General features: G+C 35.1%; 1 protein-coding gene across 2 annotated transcripts; it reads right to left on the bottom strand.

Annotated features, from left to right (window-relative positions):
* Positions 1–1,923: 1,923 nt before the first annotated feature.
* On the bottom strand, positions 1,924–16,973 carry LOC142610610 (disease resistance protein Roq1-like). Of its 2 annotated transcripts, XM_075782472.1 has the most exons (13): positions 16,346–16,973; positions 14,432–15,539; positions 13,963–14,235; positions 12,758–13,267; positions 11,401–12,437; positions 11,245–11,280; positions 8,975–8,997; positions 6,079–6,356; positions 5,876–5,948; positions 4,373–4,472; positions 3,748–3,848; positions 2,874–3,030; positions 1,924–2,334 (listed from the first exon to the last, which is right to left on the bottom strand). In XM_075782472.1, exons 1-5 carry the CDS (start codon positions 16,837–16,839, stop codon positions 11,451–11,453), a joined length of 3,372 nt encoding a protein of 1,123 aa, XP_075638587.1. In that variant the 5' UTR covers positions 16,840–16,973; the 3' UTR covers positions 1,924–2,334; positions 2,874–3,030; positions 3,748–3,848; positions 4,373–4,472; positions 5,876–5,948; positions 6,079–6,356; positions 8,975–8,997; positions 11,245–11,280; positions 11,401–11,450. The 2 variants fall into 2 exon arrangements, with proteins under 2 accessions (XP_075638587.1, XP_075638588.1); XM_075782473.1 differs by lacking the exons at positions 1,924–2,334; positions 2,874–3,030; positions 3,748–3,848; ... (1 more) ...; positions 5,876–5,948; positions 6,079–6,356 and adding an exon at positions 10,445–10,509 and having other exon boundaries at positions 8,972–8,997.
* Between the last annotated feature and the right edge of the window lie 849 nt (positions 16,974–17,822).

Genomic DNA, 17,822 nt, shown 5'->3' with positions numbered 1-17,822 from the left:
GGATATCTTCAACTAGAACTTCGATGGGTAGGTTACTTTTCCAGAAAACTAAAGCTAAGTTTTTGTCATTTTTCAGTTTATGTCTCTGACTAGTGTTACATAAATGAACAAAAGATAGAGAATATTGCTACACTCAGAGAAAATCTTAACTATAGAACAATGCGCCATACCCTAGACTATTTAGACGAACAGAAACAAAATTACATTTGAGGTGATTTTTCTCCCGGTACCTTCAGAGAAAGGACAATACCTCTCTAATGATAGATCCATTTTGACAACAAAGCTTCTGGTTGGACTTAGCCTTTTTGCATTTTGTTTCGCTTTTGGTATTTATGTATCAGTGATAGGAATTTGTTTCTTTTACCTTAGAATTCTTAGGATCTCAAGAAGTTTTATGTATATGCTAATTAGAGAGCCCTGAGTAGTCACATTCATTACCTTTGAATTCCTTAGCATCTCAAGAAGCTAGAGAATTCTTTGTTTGTTGCTATGAACTGGAATAAACCAGGTTTTCCCATTGGTGTATGTTAACCGATTTTAGGTTTTAGGTGTAAGCTACTAAGGTAGCACTGTCTATATCACATTGCCTAAGAGGTAGCAATGGGGGTGCTTAATGGTAATGTTTGGTGTAGATCTATAGGGTGTTTGTTGTGTTGGTTTGAAGTAGTTTAATTGATTCTAAATATATAGGGCTTCATAATTCTTGTTCGCCGCCTAGTTTATATACGTAGAAATACATGTCCATTTTCTCAGACATGTTATTTTCTGAGGATTACTATATCAATACATGAGCTTGCCTGGCTGGTTGTAGAAATATAGAAAACAGAAATGATCCGTCTCATCGGTTAGTAAAAACCACAAGCGAAACAAAATTCTGTTAAGTGTTGTCAAACTGGATCTAACAAGCTACACAATTGAGATTACAAATTGGATTGCTTTTCCAACCGCTTTAAAAGGTCCAAGTGACCAACCAATGGTCTCATGGTTTTCATCAATTTCCACTCAATTTATACACCCAAATGCTTAATTTTGTCTGATTCATTCATCTTCTAAGGGGGTGTTTGGGAGAGTAGTTTAAGTTATGTTGAATGAGTATTTTTGATTTACGTGTGGCTGGAAAAGTGTGAAAATGTGTAATGTTTAAAATGTGTAGTTGTGTGTTTAAACACACTTGTCGAACACCCTCTAAATCACTCTAGGTGTTGATCTCTGTCTAAATCACTCACTCAGGGTGAAACTGAAAATTTTTTTGCTGAAAATACTGTTGATAAAAGTAAATGTTAGCTGAATTAGTACAGTAGGACCCATAAATAATACTAAAAAGTGCAGTTAGACCTATAAATAGTAGTAAAAATAAGTTGAATAGTAAAATAAGTTGGTAAAAATAATTTTTGCCAAACATACACTCAGGTGCGGTTTGGATCCACGTTCACGTCTGCGTTTCTCTTCATTGCGCGTTTTCAGCTTTTTTTTTTTTTTTTTTTTTTTTCAGCCGCTGTTGTGGACCAATTCTCCTCATGAACAGTGCATCCGTGCACTGTTCATGGACCCACAAATTTCACTTTTCAGCAATTTTTTCATTAAAAATGGGTCCCACGGCACTATTTACACATTTAAAAATTATTTTGCTACAGTGTTTTCAGTTTTCAGTTTTCAGCAATAAGTTCTATCCAAACGGACCCTCAATCTGCTAAAAAAAGTTCCTCGCTTTCTAATTTGAAAATATATGAAAAGCTGAAATTTGAGTGTTAAAAACATAATTTGTATTTTTAAGACAAAAATGCGGAGCATCTTTTCACAAACACTTGAGCTTTTGCTGTGACTACTGACTAATATTTTTGCATTCAAAAAGCAAAGAAAGAAATAAACTAACACCCAATTTTTTCATGATGAAAATTGGAAAAATTAGTTAAACTCAAATTAATCAGAGTGAAAACGATGTTTTTACAATCGATAAGAAAAAAGAAATTGATAGTTTTATTTAGAGTTAAACTTTAAAGCACTCTAAAGCCCTTGGAGGGAGCCACTTTCCAACTTGGACCAATCTCGACCTAACTTCCTTTGCACCGAATTGATGGATCTTTGCATGGATTCTATGGTACCGGTTGTTCCTCTTCTTGGCTTTTCTGAATTGATTTTGGTTATTATTTTCTTGGAAAGAGGTTGATCTCTTCTAGAACATACTCGTGTTTTCTCACTTTATGTCACACTATAAATAAATATGTTCCAAGATCATGGTCGTTGCCATTGAAGCCCTCTTGCTCACCATAACCAGCAATCCCACTTGTGTTCAATTGTAAGGCTGTTTTCCATCCATGCCTTCTTGTCTGAAAACTGAATCAAGATAATGATAAACCAATGTCATTTCACAAAGGCCTTGATATTATAGCTAGATTCTAAAAGGTGAAGAAAACCAATCCAGATATAGATTTAAGAAATTCACAACACTCAAGCCAATCTACTTTACTCAAATTACACTTTTTCCTCCCACAAGATGAGCTGAGGACCCACTATGTGCATATATAACTTACTAAGAAAAAAAAAATACATCATTTAAATATAATAAAGGAAATGTTTGAATGTCACATGGATTCATAACCATGTAGTCTTTTACAATGCACACACAAAGCAAGAACCAAATCACTTATGAATGAAAAAAGAAAAAGCTCATCAATTTTAGAAACATAAATTGGTGCTATTGCTTTAAAAAATTTGAAGAGAGATGCACATAAGACCCTCCAAGTTCATTGAAATTCCAGTTTGGCAATTTTCGAAAATTATACCAACCCACACTTCTCCATATATTTAAAAAATCAATCAATTGATCCATATTTTCTAGTGACATGTATATGAAAACCCGAAAACTGACTGACCTCATACCACAAGTGTTCCAAACATCTTTTGCTCCAAATACCCATTAAATCACTAGGTACCACCAATCATCACTTTAGTTGCTGCAAGATAAATCCCCATAATGCAGCTCCAGATTAAAGACTTTAGGATTACCTCCACATAATATTTCTGGAACCCCTGGCAGTTAATTGGGTTATACATAAATTTATGTGCAAAGGATCAAGAAGAGATAAATGACCCATATTAATAGCATCTGAAAAGATAAGCTAGTAAAGATAATATGGAAGATGATGAAAATATGGGTAATTTATAAGGTTCAGTTACACTGTTCACATCATCTAAAGAAACATTACAAAAATTTTCAGAGCTATCTAGATGCAATGAATTACACAATGACCCGAAATTCCAATTATAAATCATATGTTGCTTACAACTTCGATTGCACAATCAAATGCAAATTCCTAGGATGTACTTTTAGTTTGCTTTTAAAGCGATCACAAATGCATATTGATTTAAATAAGGCCTAGGAATTTACCTGGCAACCTCTCATCTGGGGATTCATTGAGCATTCTATACAGTCAAAAGAATATTTGAGTGTACAAAGCTTTTAACAGCAGCCCCACCCCCCATCCCCCTGAACTAGTAATTAGAGCAGGATTATTCAAGAAAATCTTTTTTTTTTTTTTTTTCAAAACTGGACAAATAGTTTTAAAAATATCTTCAAATGAATTGGTTTAGAAGCATACTTACTAAAATAATTTTTAAAGAAGATACTTAAGGGTCAATTAAGCAAGATATGTAATAGATGTTTCACTCATCCAATAATATCACTTAGTAGATGAAAGACTTTGGATATATTTTATCACATAAAATTCTACAAAAGACCAGGTATACCTTTGTTAATCTTTGGACTAATTTTCACATCCATCTCAAAACTATCATTGTTCCTGGGCAGCTGGACTTGTTTGAGCTTCCAGAACCTAGCAATAAATAATCTAAATACCAAAGTTGCATTAAAAAGAGAAATGTAGAGAGTTGATATGATGCTCATAATATAAAGAAGATACTTTTAACGAGTGTCAAATTTATAAACTTTGACATAGCAAATTGTACTTCCATTTTTTATTTTCAATTTTCTCTTAGATCTTTCTACCTTTTAGATTACTTTGACATGATATATACTTTTTTTAATAAAAAATTATATAAACAACTACATGGTTCATGACATCACATTGAATGATGGAAGCAAATACAGACCCATTCAACCAATGCACTTAGATAATCTCAAGAAACTGCCCTCTTTTCCCCTAAATACTGAAGCAAGAAATTGCCCCCATCATATGAGTTTCCAATTATGAAATATCTAATGGAGCTAAACAATTATCTTTTCATCTTCATACACGCCTCATATAATACATAGAACCCTTTGAAGCATCCAACAATAATTTTATTAACCAAATTCTCTATAGGTTTTACACCATCATAGACCTATCATGAAAAGAGAGAGAGAGACCCACACCTCTAGTATATGATCATGTGCTATACTTCCAAGAAAACAACTGAAAAGTACATTAGGTGGTTTAAATGCAGCATCCACTTCCCATGTGTTTGTTGCATCCCTACAAATAGAAGAAAGGTAAGCACTATGACTTGGGACTTTCAAAGCTAGCATTAACATTTATTCCTTCATGCACTACTTTGTTTCTATGCATTAAAATAACCCAAAGAGTGTTGGCAAAGATGACAGTGGAGTGATTGCACTGGTCTTGTGACTGATACACTCTTTCCAGCCAAGATGAAACCTAATTTGACTTGACTTTGGCTCTAGGACCTAAGTTCTAATGGTTAGTGGGGATGTGAACCACATTGCACAAGTCATAGGCAATCTCATCTTCCATAGGGCAGCCCACATCTGAGAACTATACCTCTGAATAATGCTCCTTCCATCAAAGTATTCATTATGGAGAAGCCAATAGGCTCTCTTGATCGTAAAGAGACATGACTGATCATCAGGCCAAATCAGTTTTCCTGTACTTCCAAATAAGTTATAATATTGTATTCCAATAGCAACAAGACTGAGAACTACTTTGAGAATTTTGTTTAGCTTTAGAGAATGGTCTATCAGAGGCGAACAGAGGAACCTAAAAGATAGAAATATCATTTTAAGTAGGAAAATGAACTTAAGGGATGAAGAAATTTTATCAACAAGTACAGTTGCAATCCCAGCAATGATGAAGTTGTGGACCTGTCCATCCTCATTAATTCAAACATTCCTAATTAGCAAAAAAAGTAACAAGTATATAAAAACACGTGACTTTATATTATTCTTCTAAAAATAACTCCTTAACCAATCATATATAAATAATATTCTTCCACAGATCCAAACCAAAGGTTCTTGATAGCACATATTAAATGATCACTCGAGAATCTGAGGGGTGAAGGGATACTCTAGTAGTTCCAACACCTCTTACGATGTCTAGTATTGGGGTTCCAACCCCTTCCCCAATTTACCTAGGAAAAAAAAACCTTAAATATTGTGATCAGGAAACAAGTTCTAATACAAATTAAAGCAAATCAAATAAACTAAATAAATGAATAAGCCAATCTAGGACTCCTTATCCTAATTAAACACTCCTTATTGGTTTTGCTGCCTGAGTAGTCTTATGTACAGACTCTGTAATCCCAATTCTTCTCAACTGTAAATACCTTCCTTTGGCAGCCCATTCCAAATTTGCAGCGTTTAGAACCTCAAAAATATTGTTTAGCTGTTTGAATAGTCTTATGACAACTTTATGCCAAACTCTTTTCAAGTGTAAATCACTTGGTATTAAACAAAACCAAAATCTCAACAAACACTTATTCGTTTTTTATCAACAAAACTAACCAAAGATCGTCATTTTGATTAACAATCAACTCATTATCTTTATATGTGATCCAAAAAATTTATTTAGTTTTTAGAACATTAAGAGCAAGGTGCACTATCAAAAATGCCTTTCCAAAAGTATTTAACTGAATTACCTACCTTTTTAACTGTAGAGAGTACCTCTTGATTACCTTGACATAGGATCTAGTCCTTTAAAGACTGCTCCACATTCCTAAACAAAAAGACCCAAATAAAGATTTGAAACAGTTAATTTGTATAAAAACTATTTAAATCACTAAATCATAAGTGATAGCAAATAAAAAAAATTAGAACATGCCATAGCAGAGGAGTCTACTCTTTACCTCCCATCTTAGCTCTGGAAGCTGAATCTTGGCATCAAAAAGGAAAAAGAAAAAAAGATTATGTATTTTTTAAGCAATTGAATGAAAGGGGAAATTGGTTTAAGATATTTTCAAAGAAAACAAGAAAGTTCAATACCACCGAACTATTATGAAAAGGTTGGAATTTAACTCATTGACCTTGTACCATCTTCCCATCCAAGAATATTCACCAAAATATGGATCACCAAAATAGGAGATCCACAAAATAAAATTTTCATGGTCTTACCTCAGAGGTTTTTTTTTTTTGATAAGTAAGAATGATATATATACGAAGGGTTACTCTATGCCTGAAAAAACACAGAGCAACCTAGGAGATACAAGAAAAAGAAAACAAAGAGAAACAAAGACAACAAGAAAATTAGGAAAGGAAAAGGGAGCAAAGAAAAGAAGGGAGGGAATCACTAGACGTGAGTCCCCACGCGCGCGACCAATCAAAGAGAGTCCCACTAAAAAAAACAAGCAACTGTTCACTAGAGCTATCCAAATCCTCAAAAGTCCTCCGGTTACGCTCCTTCCAAATACACCAAAGGATGCAAAGCGGGACTAAATTTCAGATCTGAGATGAATGCTTCCCCAACCAATTCCACCAACCAAAAAGCATTTCAGGAATCGATCTAGGCATAACCCAGGCCAAGCCAAAAGTTAGGAAAACAAAGCTCCATAACCGGTAGGCCATTTCACAATGAAGGAGAAGGTGATCTACCGTCTCTCCACTATGACGGCACATAATGCACCAATCCACAAAATCCAATCTCCTCAATCTCAGATTGTCTCCCGTTAGAATCTTATTCCAAGCTACACACCAAACAAAAAAAGAAACTCGCCTTGGGGCCTTTGCTCTCCAAATAGCTTTCCAAGGAAAGATAGTAGAAGGAGAATTTCTCAATTTGTTGTAGTACGATCGGATGTCAAAAGCTCCATTAGACTTCAATTTCCATCTCATCCGATCTCCACCATCCATAGGAGGGGTTATAGCACCCAACATACGAAGAAACCGCAGCCCTTCATCCATCTCCCAATCATTAAAAAATCTACTAAACCGAACATTCCAAACTCTTCTATCCTCCGCCCCCTGCCTTTGCAAAGAAGCTTCAACAGAAGCCTCCTTCACAATGGCGATGCCAAACAACCTTGAAAAAGCCAATTGAAAAGGTTGATCCCCATGCCACCCATCCTGCCAAAACCTCACCCTGTTCCCCAATCCAACCACAAACTGACAATTTTTGCTGAAATCCTCCCAACCCATGCGGATACTTCTCCACAAACCACACCCATGAGCTCCCCTACCCAGTTTTGAGGTCCATCCCCCCCAATCTTCCCCATATTTTGAAGCTACAACCCGCCTCCATAGCCGACCCTCTTCCTTTCCAAACCGCCACAATCATTTCCCCAACAAAGCCTTATTAAAGGTAGTGAGTTTCCTAATCCCTAAGCCACCATTGGCTATAGGCGCACAAACTTTGTCCCAACCAACCAAATGCATCTTGCTCTCTCCCCAAAGGAAATCCCTTTGCAACTTTTCAATTTTATTAGCCACATGAGTAGGAATAGTGAATAACGATAGAAAGTAAGTCGGAAGACTAGAAAGCGTACTCTTGAGAAGCATCAAACGACCCCCCTTAGACAAATACAACTTCTTCCACCCAGATAATTTCCGCTTAATATTTTCCAAAATTGTATTCCAAATTAAAGGGGAATTGTGAGGAGCCCCCAGCGGCATGCCAAGATACAACATAGGTAAAGAACCAACTCTACAGCCCAAGATATCAGCCAGAGCATGCACATCCCCAACCTCCCCTATAGGAACCATTTCGCTTTTATGCACATTGACCTTCAAACCCGTTACCGCCTGAAAACTAAGGAGCAACAACCGAATGTGAAGAATTTGCTCCACATCTGCATCACAAAAGAGGATGGTATCATCTGCAAATAAGAGATGTGAAACACGTTCCCCACCATTTCTCCTGCCCCCAAGATTAAATCCACGAATCAAGCCAGCTCCATCCATTCTCCTTAACATCCTACTAAACACCTCCATCAAGATCAAAAACAACATAGGAAATAGCGGATCTCCTTGTCTTAAACCCCTAGAACTACCAAAGAAATCAGCTGGGGACCCATTAACCAAAACAGAGAACTGAACAGTGGATATACAAGAACGTATCCACTTACACCACTTCACTCCAAAACCCATTCTATTCAGTAGATACAACAAAGCCTCCCAATTCACATGGTCGTAGGCTTTCTCCATATCGAGCTTACAAATGACTCCAGGAACCCTACTCTTCCCACGACTATCCACACACTCATTCGCAATGAGAACCGAGTCAAGGATTTGTCTCCCACCCACAAAGCTGTTCTGATTCTCAGAAATCAACTGATCTAAAACCACTCTCAAGCGATTTGCCAAGACCTTAGCCAAGATCTTGTACACACTCCCCACCAAGCTGATAGGACGAAAATCTCTGATATTGGAGGCATCATTCTTTTTAGGAATTAAAGCAATGAAGGTCGCATTAAGGGATTTTTCAAACTTGCAATGATGGAAAAACTCTTCAAAGACCGCTAGGACATCTTTCTCCACTATCCTCCAGCAATGATGATAGAATGCCATAGTAAACCCATCCGGACCTGGAGCTTTGTCCCCTTCCAAACCCCTAACAACTTGAAGAATCTCCTCTCTCTCAAACTTCCTTTCAAGCCAAACCCTCTCCCTGATCTCGATACGATCAAATTCCATACCCTCCACAAAAGGCCTCCACTCCTCAGTCTCCTTGTACAAATTTTTATAAAATTGTACAACTTGATAAGTTACCTCGGAAGCCTCTTCAAAAACCACCCCATCCACCTCCAATTTGAATTACTGCAAACACTTCAAACCTAAAAAGTAAAAAGAAACAACAATGTCAAACCTTAAGACTAATAGGACCTTTCAACATTTTATCACACTAACCATTACATGATTTAGCTTGGCTGGATAGATCTAAAGCATTTTCATATCTGAGAGTTGAACTTGAAAAACCTGAATCTGTTTTACAGTAAATTTACTATCTTAATAATAAGCAGAAAGAAAATATACAAATTGACCACCAATTAGGGGGAAAAAAGAGGATAGGATTGCATAGAGCATTGCATATTTCTTACGTTTTCCATCCAAATCTAGATGTTCTCAATAGTTAAACCACATTAAAGGAAAAAAAAAAGCATTAAAAGGAGAAATGCAGTAACCATATGAGCAATGCAATCAAGAAAAAAAAAAGTTCAGTTAAAACATTAAAGTTTGGCTGCAACAGAATTCAGGTTTGAATTCACACTTTCTTTGTAGTTTGTTCTTCTTTGGCAATGTAGAAAATAGGTAAGTTAAAATGGTCAATGTCCTCAAGTAATTATTATTATTATTTTTTATGAACAACTGAATTTATTAAAGAAACAAACCGTACAAACAGGAAACACCAGTATCTAAAAGCTGTAACACCTAACAACAAAAACAGAGCAAGCAGGAAACTAAATAAAAGCTGCAACTAAACTTTAAAAAAAAAAAAAAAAAATCAAGCCAAAATTCTCAATTATGGTAAACTCAATCAAGGTCTTGATGGCTTAATGCCTCCTCAGTCGAGACATTGCTATAAACATTTCTTTCAAGCCAAACATAATAAACCACTGCAGACCTAGCAATTTTTCTTATGGTGTTTTTAGAACCTTTGGCCTTCAACTTATTTTTACCCCCAAAGAACTAGTTGGTACCAACTATTTATGCCTAGGATTATATTAGACACTATGACTTAAATTGCGGCCATAGCCTCTTTGAGAAATGAAGGATACTCAAGGATCCTGAGTCCATAGTTTAGTGCAAAGTTGATTTTTATTTCTCTTGGTAATATGTATGCATTCTTGTTCAGTTGTCACTTACCTCTGAATAAAATAATGAAAAATCTTAAGTAATATTACTTAATGAATCAATAAAAGTAAAGAAACATCTGTGAAAATTAACAATATCAATATTTAAAACTCACAAGAAAAGCAAAAGTAATCAAACAAAATTATTTTTTAGAAATTAACAATTGGCTTGATGAATTGCATAGGTCAGAAACATCTAAGCAAACAGGTTCAATATCCTGAAAAGCCATTTCATCAAACAGCTTGTGTGCTTGGCTTAAATTTCAATTTCAAACAATCAGCAAGCATACTCGTTATTTAATAAAATTGAAGTTTAGAAAATCTCGTAAGATGAAATTATGCACTAGAAGCAGACAAATCAAATGAATAAAAGAAAATATTATAATATATGAAAATTAAATTGCAAGGTGGAAATGAATCTTGGACCTACCAATTACTTTAACAGCAACAATAACTGCAGTGACATTGCTTATTGCCTCCTCATACTTGACATTGCTGTAGAATACATAAGCATTACTTTCAAGCCAAACATACTAAACCAATGCAGACTTAGCCATATTTCTTATGGTGCTTTTCAAACTTTTGGCCTTCAACTTATTTTTACCCCCAAAGGACTACTTGGTACCAACTATATGCCTTGGATTATATTAGACACTATGACTTAACTTGCTGCCATAGCCTCTTTGAGAAAGGAAGGATACTCAAGGATTCTGAGTCCATAGTTTAGTGCAAAGTTGATTTTTATTTCTCCCGGTAATATGTTTGATGCATTCTTGTTTAGTTGTCACTTACCTCTAAATAAAATAATGAAAAATCTAAGTAATAGTATTCAGTGAATGAATAAAAGTAAAGAAACATCAATGACAATTAATAATAACAAAATTTAAAACCCACAAGAAAAGAAAAAGTAACCAAACAAAATTAGTTTTTAGAAATTAACAGTAAAACATAAACAATTGGCTTGATGAATTGCATAGGTCAAAAACAACTAAGCAGTAAGCAGACAGGTTCAATATCGGGAAAAAGCATTTCCTCAAAGAGTTTGTGTGCTTGACTTAAATTTCAATTTCAAACAAACAAAAAGCAAACTCCTTATTTAATAAAATTGAAGTTTAGAAAATCTTGTAAGAGGAAATTATGCACTAGAAGCATAAAAATAAAACTAATAAAATACAAATATTACAATAAATGATGATCAAATTGCAAGGTGGAAATGGATCTTGGACCTACCAATTACTTCAACAGCAACAGCAACAGCAACAGCAACTGCATTAAAATAAAATAAATTAAATACTTATTTTATAACTAATAAATACAAAGCCTAGCAGCTTGATTTCCTATAAATACTTAAGCATAAAACCAATAATGCAACTAAAGCAGGCATACCTTGGCATCGAGGTAGCTTTCAGGTGGAAGCATAATTCTTTGAAGTTTGATCAAGATGTTCTTGTTTTCTTTGATGGTGGAAACAGATTGAAGTCGGAATCATTGTTGTCAAAGGCATGGGCCACTGAAGAGGAACCTAGATCAAACCCATCACTGAATCCCAAATCTTGCCGACCCAAGCCTAATTCGGACCCATTTGTGGTATCCACTGGAAGCACATCAGATGGCAAAGAATGGTGCTCAATGTCATCAAGGACTAGGGGAGAGCAACCATCTATACTAGCATTTGAGTCGAGATATCCACTCCTTGCAAAGGGATAGGCAATCGATGATGAATCCAAATTGTGCACTTCATCAGGAAACGTTGATTCATATCCTTCAAATCCCAAATATGACCCAGCTAAACCTGAGTTTGGTCCGATCAAAGGCCCTGAAACCCCTCCACTGTTTAAAACCCCATGATCTAAATCTGAACCATAAGAAGTGGAGAAAACAGCCGGCAAAGGTTGTAGCTCAGTGTCATCACAAATCCAGGCCCTTGAAGATGAACCCAGATCAGTTGAAAATGACTGGTGATCGATGTCATCAGAGACAGAGGAAGACCCAGAACCACAGCAGATGCAGTCTACATGGACTCCCAACCATGTAATTTCGGGGTCCGGACTGAGACCGATTTCAACTGTAACGTCATTCTGTTCAGATGGATTTGATTCATCCCATTTCCTTTTCGAAATGTCAACGGTAAACATATAGAGATGCTCTGAAAAACATATAGGTATAACTATTTCGTCAGAGCAAAAATCTGAAAAACCGTCGGCGGAAACAACAGACCAACTTATAAATGTACGTTCGGCCTCCACCGATCGAAAAGCCAAACAGAGAATTAATTTTTGAAATTCACGACCAACCCGGAATGATACAGAATTTCCAACACTCTGATGGTTCAATTTGAACCACTTCTGAATATCAAGTATTGGTAGCGAAAATCCACTATAATCGTAATCAAAAATTGAGCGATTCATCAATAGTTCTTGAAACTGCTTGCATTTAGCAAATACAAGAAATTGAGTTTAGAGATTCTCGTAATATATATATATATATATATATATATATATATATATGAGCAAGACTTATGTACAGTATTTAGGTGCTGTTTCTTAGGTTCCTCCCTTAAGATTTTGCTAAGTGGCTTTTTTCTCATTAATGGAAGTGTTTTTTTAAGTTAAGTAGCCACATGGCAAAATCTTAAGAGGGGAACCTAACAAACAGCACCTAAGGTACTGTACATAAGTTTTGTCCTATATATATATATATCACTTAAACTCACACGTATAGAGAGAGGGGGGAGAGAGCTCACCTGATTCAATAATCTGTATGATGATTGTAGATCCAACGACGTGCAGTTTGCTGCGCGCACATCTCTTATAGACTGTGGAAGCCTTGGAATTTCTCGAAGGTTCTTGCAACCATCCAAGCTAAGGCTTTGTAATGTAGTAAATTCAATAATGCTTCTCGGGATTGTAACAATATTAGAGTAACTTAGACTTAGATCTCTCAAATTACATTTGGTTTCTGGGTGAATATTGGGAAACTTTTCAAGGCTTTCACACCAATCTATTGTAAGAGAATTAAGAGATTTCAACCTAAGGGTGTTGGGAAGAATTTTAAGTTTTTTGCAATAAAAGATTCGACAATCAACAAGCTTATCAAGAGATCCAAAGGCCTCATGAACCTCAATTAAATTTTCACAACGTCTAATTGCCAATTCCTCTAAGTTTGGGGCGTACAAGTCAGGTAACATTGTAATGGATGAACACTCCCACAAATTGATACTTTTCAAATTGTTGAAAAGGAACCCCTGCAAGGGCTGCAAGGGAAAAAAAAAACGAAAATTGTTCTTCAACAAAATTTTAGAAATAACATTTAAAGAAATCATAAGGGTCCGTTTGGATACAGCTTATTGCTGAAAACTGAAAACTGAAAACTGAAAACATTGTACCAAAATAATTTTTAAATGTGTGAATAGTGCCGTGGGTCCCATTTTTAATTTTAAAAAATCTGAAAAGTGAAGTTTGTGGGTCCCGTGAACAGTACACGGGACCCACAAATTTGCTGAAAGTCAACAAAATCGGCTACTGTTCATGCACAGTAGCATGAACAGTAGCCGCTTCTCCTGTGAAACGCGTGAAGCAGAAGGAAAAAAAAAAAAAAAAAAAAAAAAAAAAAAAAAAAAAAACGCTGAACGCAGTCGCATAATTTTTCATCCGTATCCAAACTCAGCCTAAGGTGGAGTTTGGATAGGCGTTTCTGCGTCCGCGTTTTGTGTTTTTTTTTTTTTTTTTTTTTTTTTTTTTCCTCCAGCCGCAAGTGTTGACCCAATTTTCTGTGAACAGTGCATTCGTGCACTGTTCACGGACCCACAAATTTTACTTTTAAGCAACTTTTTCATTAAAAATGGGTCCCGCGGTACTATTCACACATTTTAAAATTATTTTGCTACAGTGTTTTCAGTTTTCAGTTTTCAGCAATAAGTTCTATCCAAACGGACCCTAATACTCATACCCGCTTGAACAGCTTCTCCAATCTAATGCAACTATGCGACATCTTGAGTACAACAAGTTCTTGAGGACAAAAATTGGATGGCAAGGAAAAAGGATATTGGTCCCATTCAAGTAACTTTAATCCATTGGGGAGATTTTTAAGTTCTTCAGAAATGAGTACATTACTAACCATAAGAAATTTGAGATTTTCCATCTTTTTGAAAGCTTCAGTATGTAGTTGCACTGTTTCTGGATGAGGCGAATGCAATATTATACCTCGAATTTTGTCTGACCCCTGATTAGATAAAGAAATAAGTGAAACATATAATACAATAGAATTTTCCAAAACTATAGTAATTTTGAAATTTTAAGCAAAAATAATACTGATAAATTTATATTTTCAATAATATTAAAAAAATAACGAAGGAGAAAAATGATTACTTCTACCTAATGAAAAAAGAAGTTAAAATCTAAAGAAAAAGAAATTATACCTTACATCCGGTTAGTACTTTAAGTGCATCCTTATAATGCCACAACCTGCTACGTTTTTTGAGGATATTTGGTGATTCTTGCCGAACAATTTCCCTACCCATTTGTTGTACCAAGTCATGCATCCACAATCTGCCATTCCCATGAATAGCTATGAGACATTTATTAACAAGGTTTGGAATACCAAATGTGGGATATAAATTGCAAGCATCTAATATATTTACAACTTTATCCTTGTTCCTTCCCTTGAAGAAACATGCAATATCGAGGAAAATATCCTTTTCTGTTGGTCTCAATCCATCATAACTTACTTTAAGTACTTCATGAATGTCTCCTTCAAGAATTTCTCTATATTGATGAATTGCACTTTCCCATTCATATTTTGGTCTTCCACACAATTCAGAACCTATTATTTTTAAAGCTAAGGGTAGGCCTTTGGCATACTGGATGACTTGGTTTGCAAGTTCAAAATAATCTTCATCATGTTTATTTCCTTGGAAGGCATGTTGATTAAAGAGTTCAAAAGCTTCATGTTTGTCCAATTTCTTCACCTCGTAAGTTGCACAGACTTTTCCAAGATTATCGAGCAAGTGTCTGTCTCTTGTTGTTATAAGGACTCTACTTCCTGGAGCAAACCAATCATATTTTCCAAGCAAATTTTCTATTTGTTTTGATTTATCCACGTCATCAAGAATTAAAAGAATTCTTTTACCATGAAGCATTTCCTTTATCATATTAATTCCACGGGCTACACTCACCACCTTCAATTGTTTGCCCCTTAAGATACTAAAAATGAGTTTCTCTTGTAGTTGGATCATGCCATCATTTGTTCTAGAATTTTCTCTAACATTTTCTAGAAAGCAACTTCCTTCAAAATGCTCAAAAATCTTGTTATAAACAACTTTTGCAATAGTTGTCTTACCTATTCCCCCAAGGCCATGAATCCCTACCATTCGAACATCATTTACCTTAACATCTAAAAGTGATTCTATGGCCTTGGCACGAGAATTTGCTCCAACAAGGTATTTAGCAACAAATAACTGTATGCCATTTAATTTGGTATTCAATATACATTCAATAATTTGTTGGATGAATTTGTATTCAGGGCCGCTGCCAATCACAAAGCATACAAGACATTAAATGAGTTGGACTAGTTGAAAATATGAATATAAAAAATAAAAGAATCAAGATGTCTAGTTTTGTGCATTACATCCTACACTTGACATATTATCAATTGAATTAAAGGACATAATTCAAGTATTTGAGAAGTATCATTTATTTTATTTTGTTATATATTTTTTGGAATAAAATTTTCGTTTTCCATACTTGACCAAAATAATCAAGAAATTTTGGATTTAAAAAAATGGTGAGAGAAACTTTAACATTATCAAGTATTTGAAAGGTATATTTTGTTTCTTTGCCAAACCGAAACAACATTCTGCACTTTATTCAAAACTTTGATTTTGATTCATTCTATTTTTTCCCCAGTAGAAAATTGTTTTAGGCTTTTAACAAGTAGTTGCATGGAAACTTCACCTTAGGTGAGATAAAAGCTTTGAAAACCCATTTATAACACTTTGAACGAAATGTTTTTGAAAGGATCATGTGGGTGAGCCTTGATTTAAATAACACTTCCTCCTCTCACAGGTGTGGGTGAAAGGTGACGTCATAGGATTAAAGCTCGTTGGATGTGTTTGCAACTTACTAATAGGGGGAGAAAAACTCAAAAATATGTTAGACAAACTCTTTAATTGGTATAATTAAATTCTTCTATTTCTACTCACCTAACTGACTTAGTAATTGAAGAGATAATCATAATTTACAATTTTTTTCATATTTGGCATTTGTGGCTGTAACAAAACCATTAGAAGTCTAAAAGTCATAAAAGCACATAACATTAGTTATTAGATACGTACCTATCCTCATAATGCCATCCAGACAAACTAGCTGCTTCCTTTAGAGCTGCCTTCCACCTTTGCACCTTCTCTATGTTATTCTTGAACTTGATTTCTTGTTCAGCCAGTGCTACTTTAAAATTACCTTCTTGCTTACGTATTTCAGATGGATCTACTTTGTAAAAAACAGGTAGAACCAATTGTCCATTTTGCTTGCAATTAAGAATCTCGATAAGTTCATTCAAGCACCAAGCTGAAAATGCGTAGTTTTGAGAGAATATGATAATTGAAATCCTTGAAGATTTAATAGCTTTCAGAAGGTCCAATGAAATTTCTTCTCCTCTTCGTAGGTCATTATCAATGAAGGTATTGATACCTTCGTCACACAAAGCACGATATAAATGACCAGTAAAACCATTGCGGGTATCTTCACCTCTAAAGCTCAAGAAGACATCATAGTCCCACCAGCAAGTAGAAGAAGAAAATGAGACTCCTTGATTGATTGGGAAAGCCATCAGAATCTACAAGCAGAAGATTGAGAAGATCAAAGATTAAGAAGATCAAAGATATGATGAAATAAGGAGTAAACCTCCTAGTTTTTTGATAGAGCGATATTTGAATGGAAATGAAGGCCTTGAAAGTAGGGAAGTCCCACTTCCACGAAGATTCCATTGTGCAAACTTTCAAATAGACAAGCTCTTTCATTTTTCAAAAAGTGAATTACAAAACAACGAATAATTCAGACTATTTTGACAACGCACACATGCATTTGCTCCAATCAACAAATTTACCTTAAAAAAAAAAAAAAAACCATACATTTTGGGAAAGGAAAAGTAAAAAAGTAGAAATGAAACTAGTTGGAAGGTGCTGTAATTACAAATACCATCCCATGCATATTTATTTACAAAAGTGCCATTTAATTTTTCCTTGTATTACCAATCGGAGTTGAGTGTGGACCGTGGGTACAATATGTAAGTCCAATTTCTTTTCTCTTTTCCAAGGATAAATAATGCCCGAAAATTTGAACGCACCGACACACCAGAATTCTAGGATAAAAGAGAAAGCAAAAAATAAAAAATAAAAAATAAAAACAATGTCGTTCAAATTTATATATTATGGATAAAAGCATTGTGAGACTCGTCATCAATAAATATAAATGAGCATAGGGGTAAGAAAATTTATAAAAGTCATCAATAATGCCTAAAAGGCATTGACGAGAAAACGCGGGTAAAAAGCTTTATCCTGTCCCATGACTCTATGTAACAAATCAATGATATGTCTTCCAATAAGTCCTCATTTCTTTTGTTGTCTTTTTATAGCAATTTCCCTTCCTATGTGCTCTAATTGGCTGTCCAGGTTGACACCAACAACACGTCCCTTGCCATCTTCCAATGAGTCCGAATTTCTTTTGTTTAATTACTACCAACAACACGTCCCAACCGGTCAATACGCAAGTTTACTTTTATGTTTTGTTTTTTAAGCTGAATCCATACGCAAG

This window comes from Castanea sativa, chromosome 9 (genome assembly GCF_040712315.1).
Source record: "Castanea sativa cultivar Marrone di Chiusa Pesio chromosome 9, ASM4071231v1".
NCBI classification, from domain to species: domain Eukaryota; kingdom Viridiplantae; phylum Streptophyta; class Magnoliopsida; order Fagales; family Fagaceae; genus Castanea; species Castanea sativa.
This window is presented reverse-complemented; position numbering and strand designations above follow the sequence as displayed.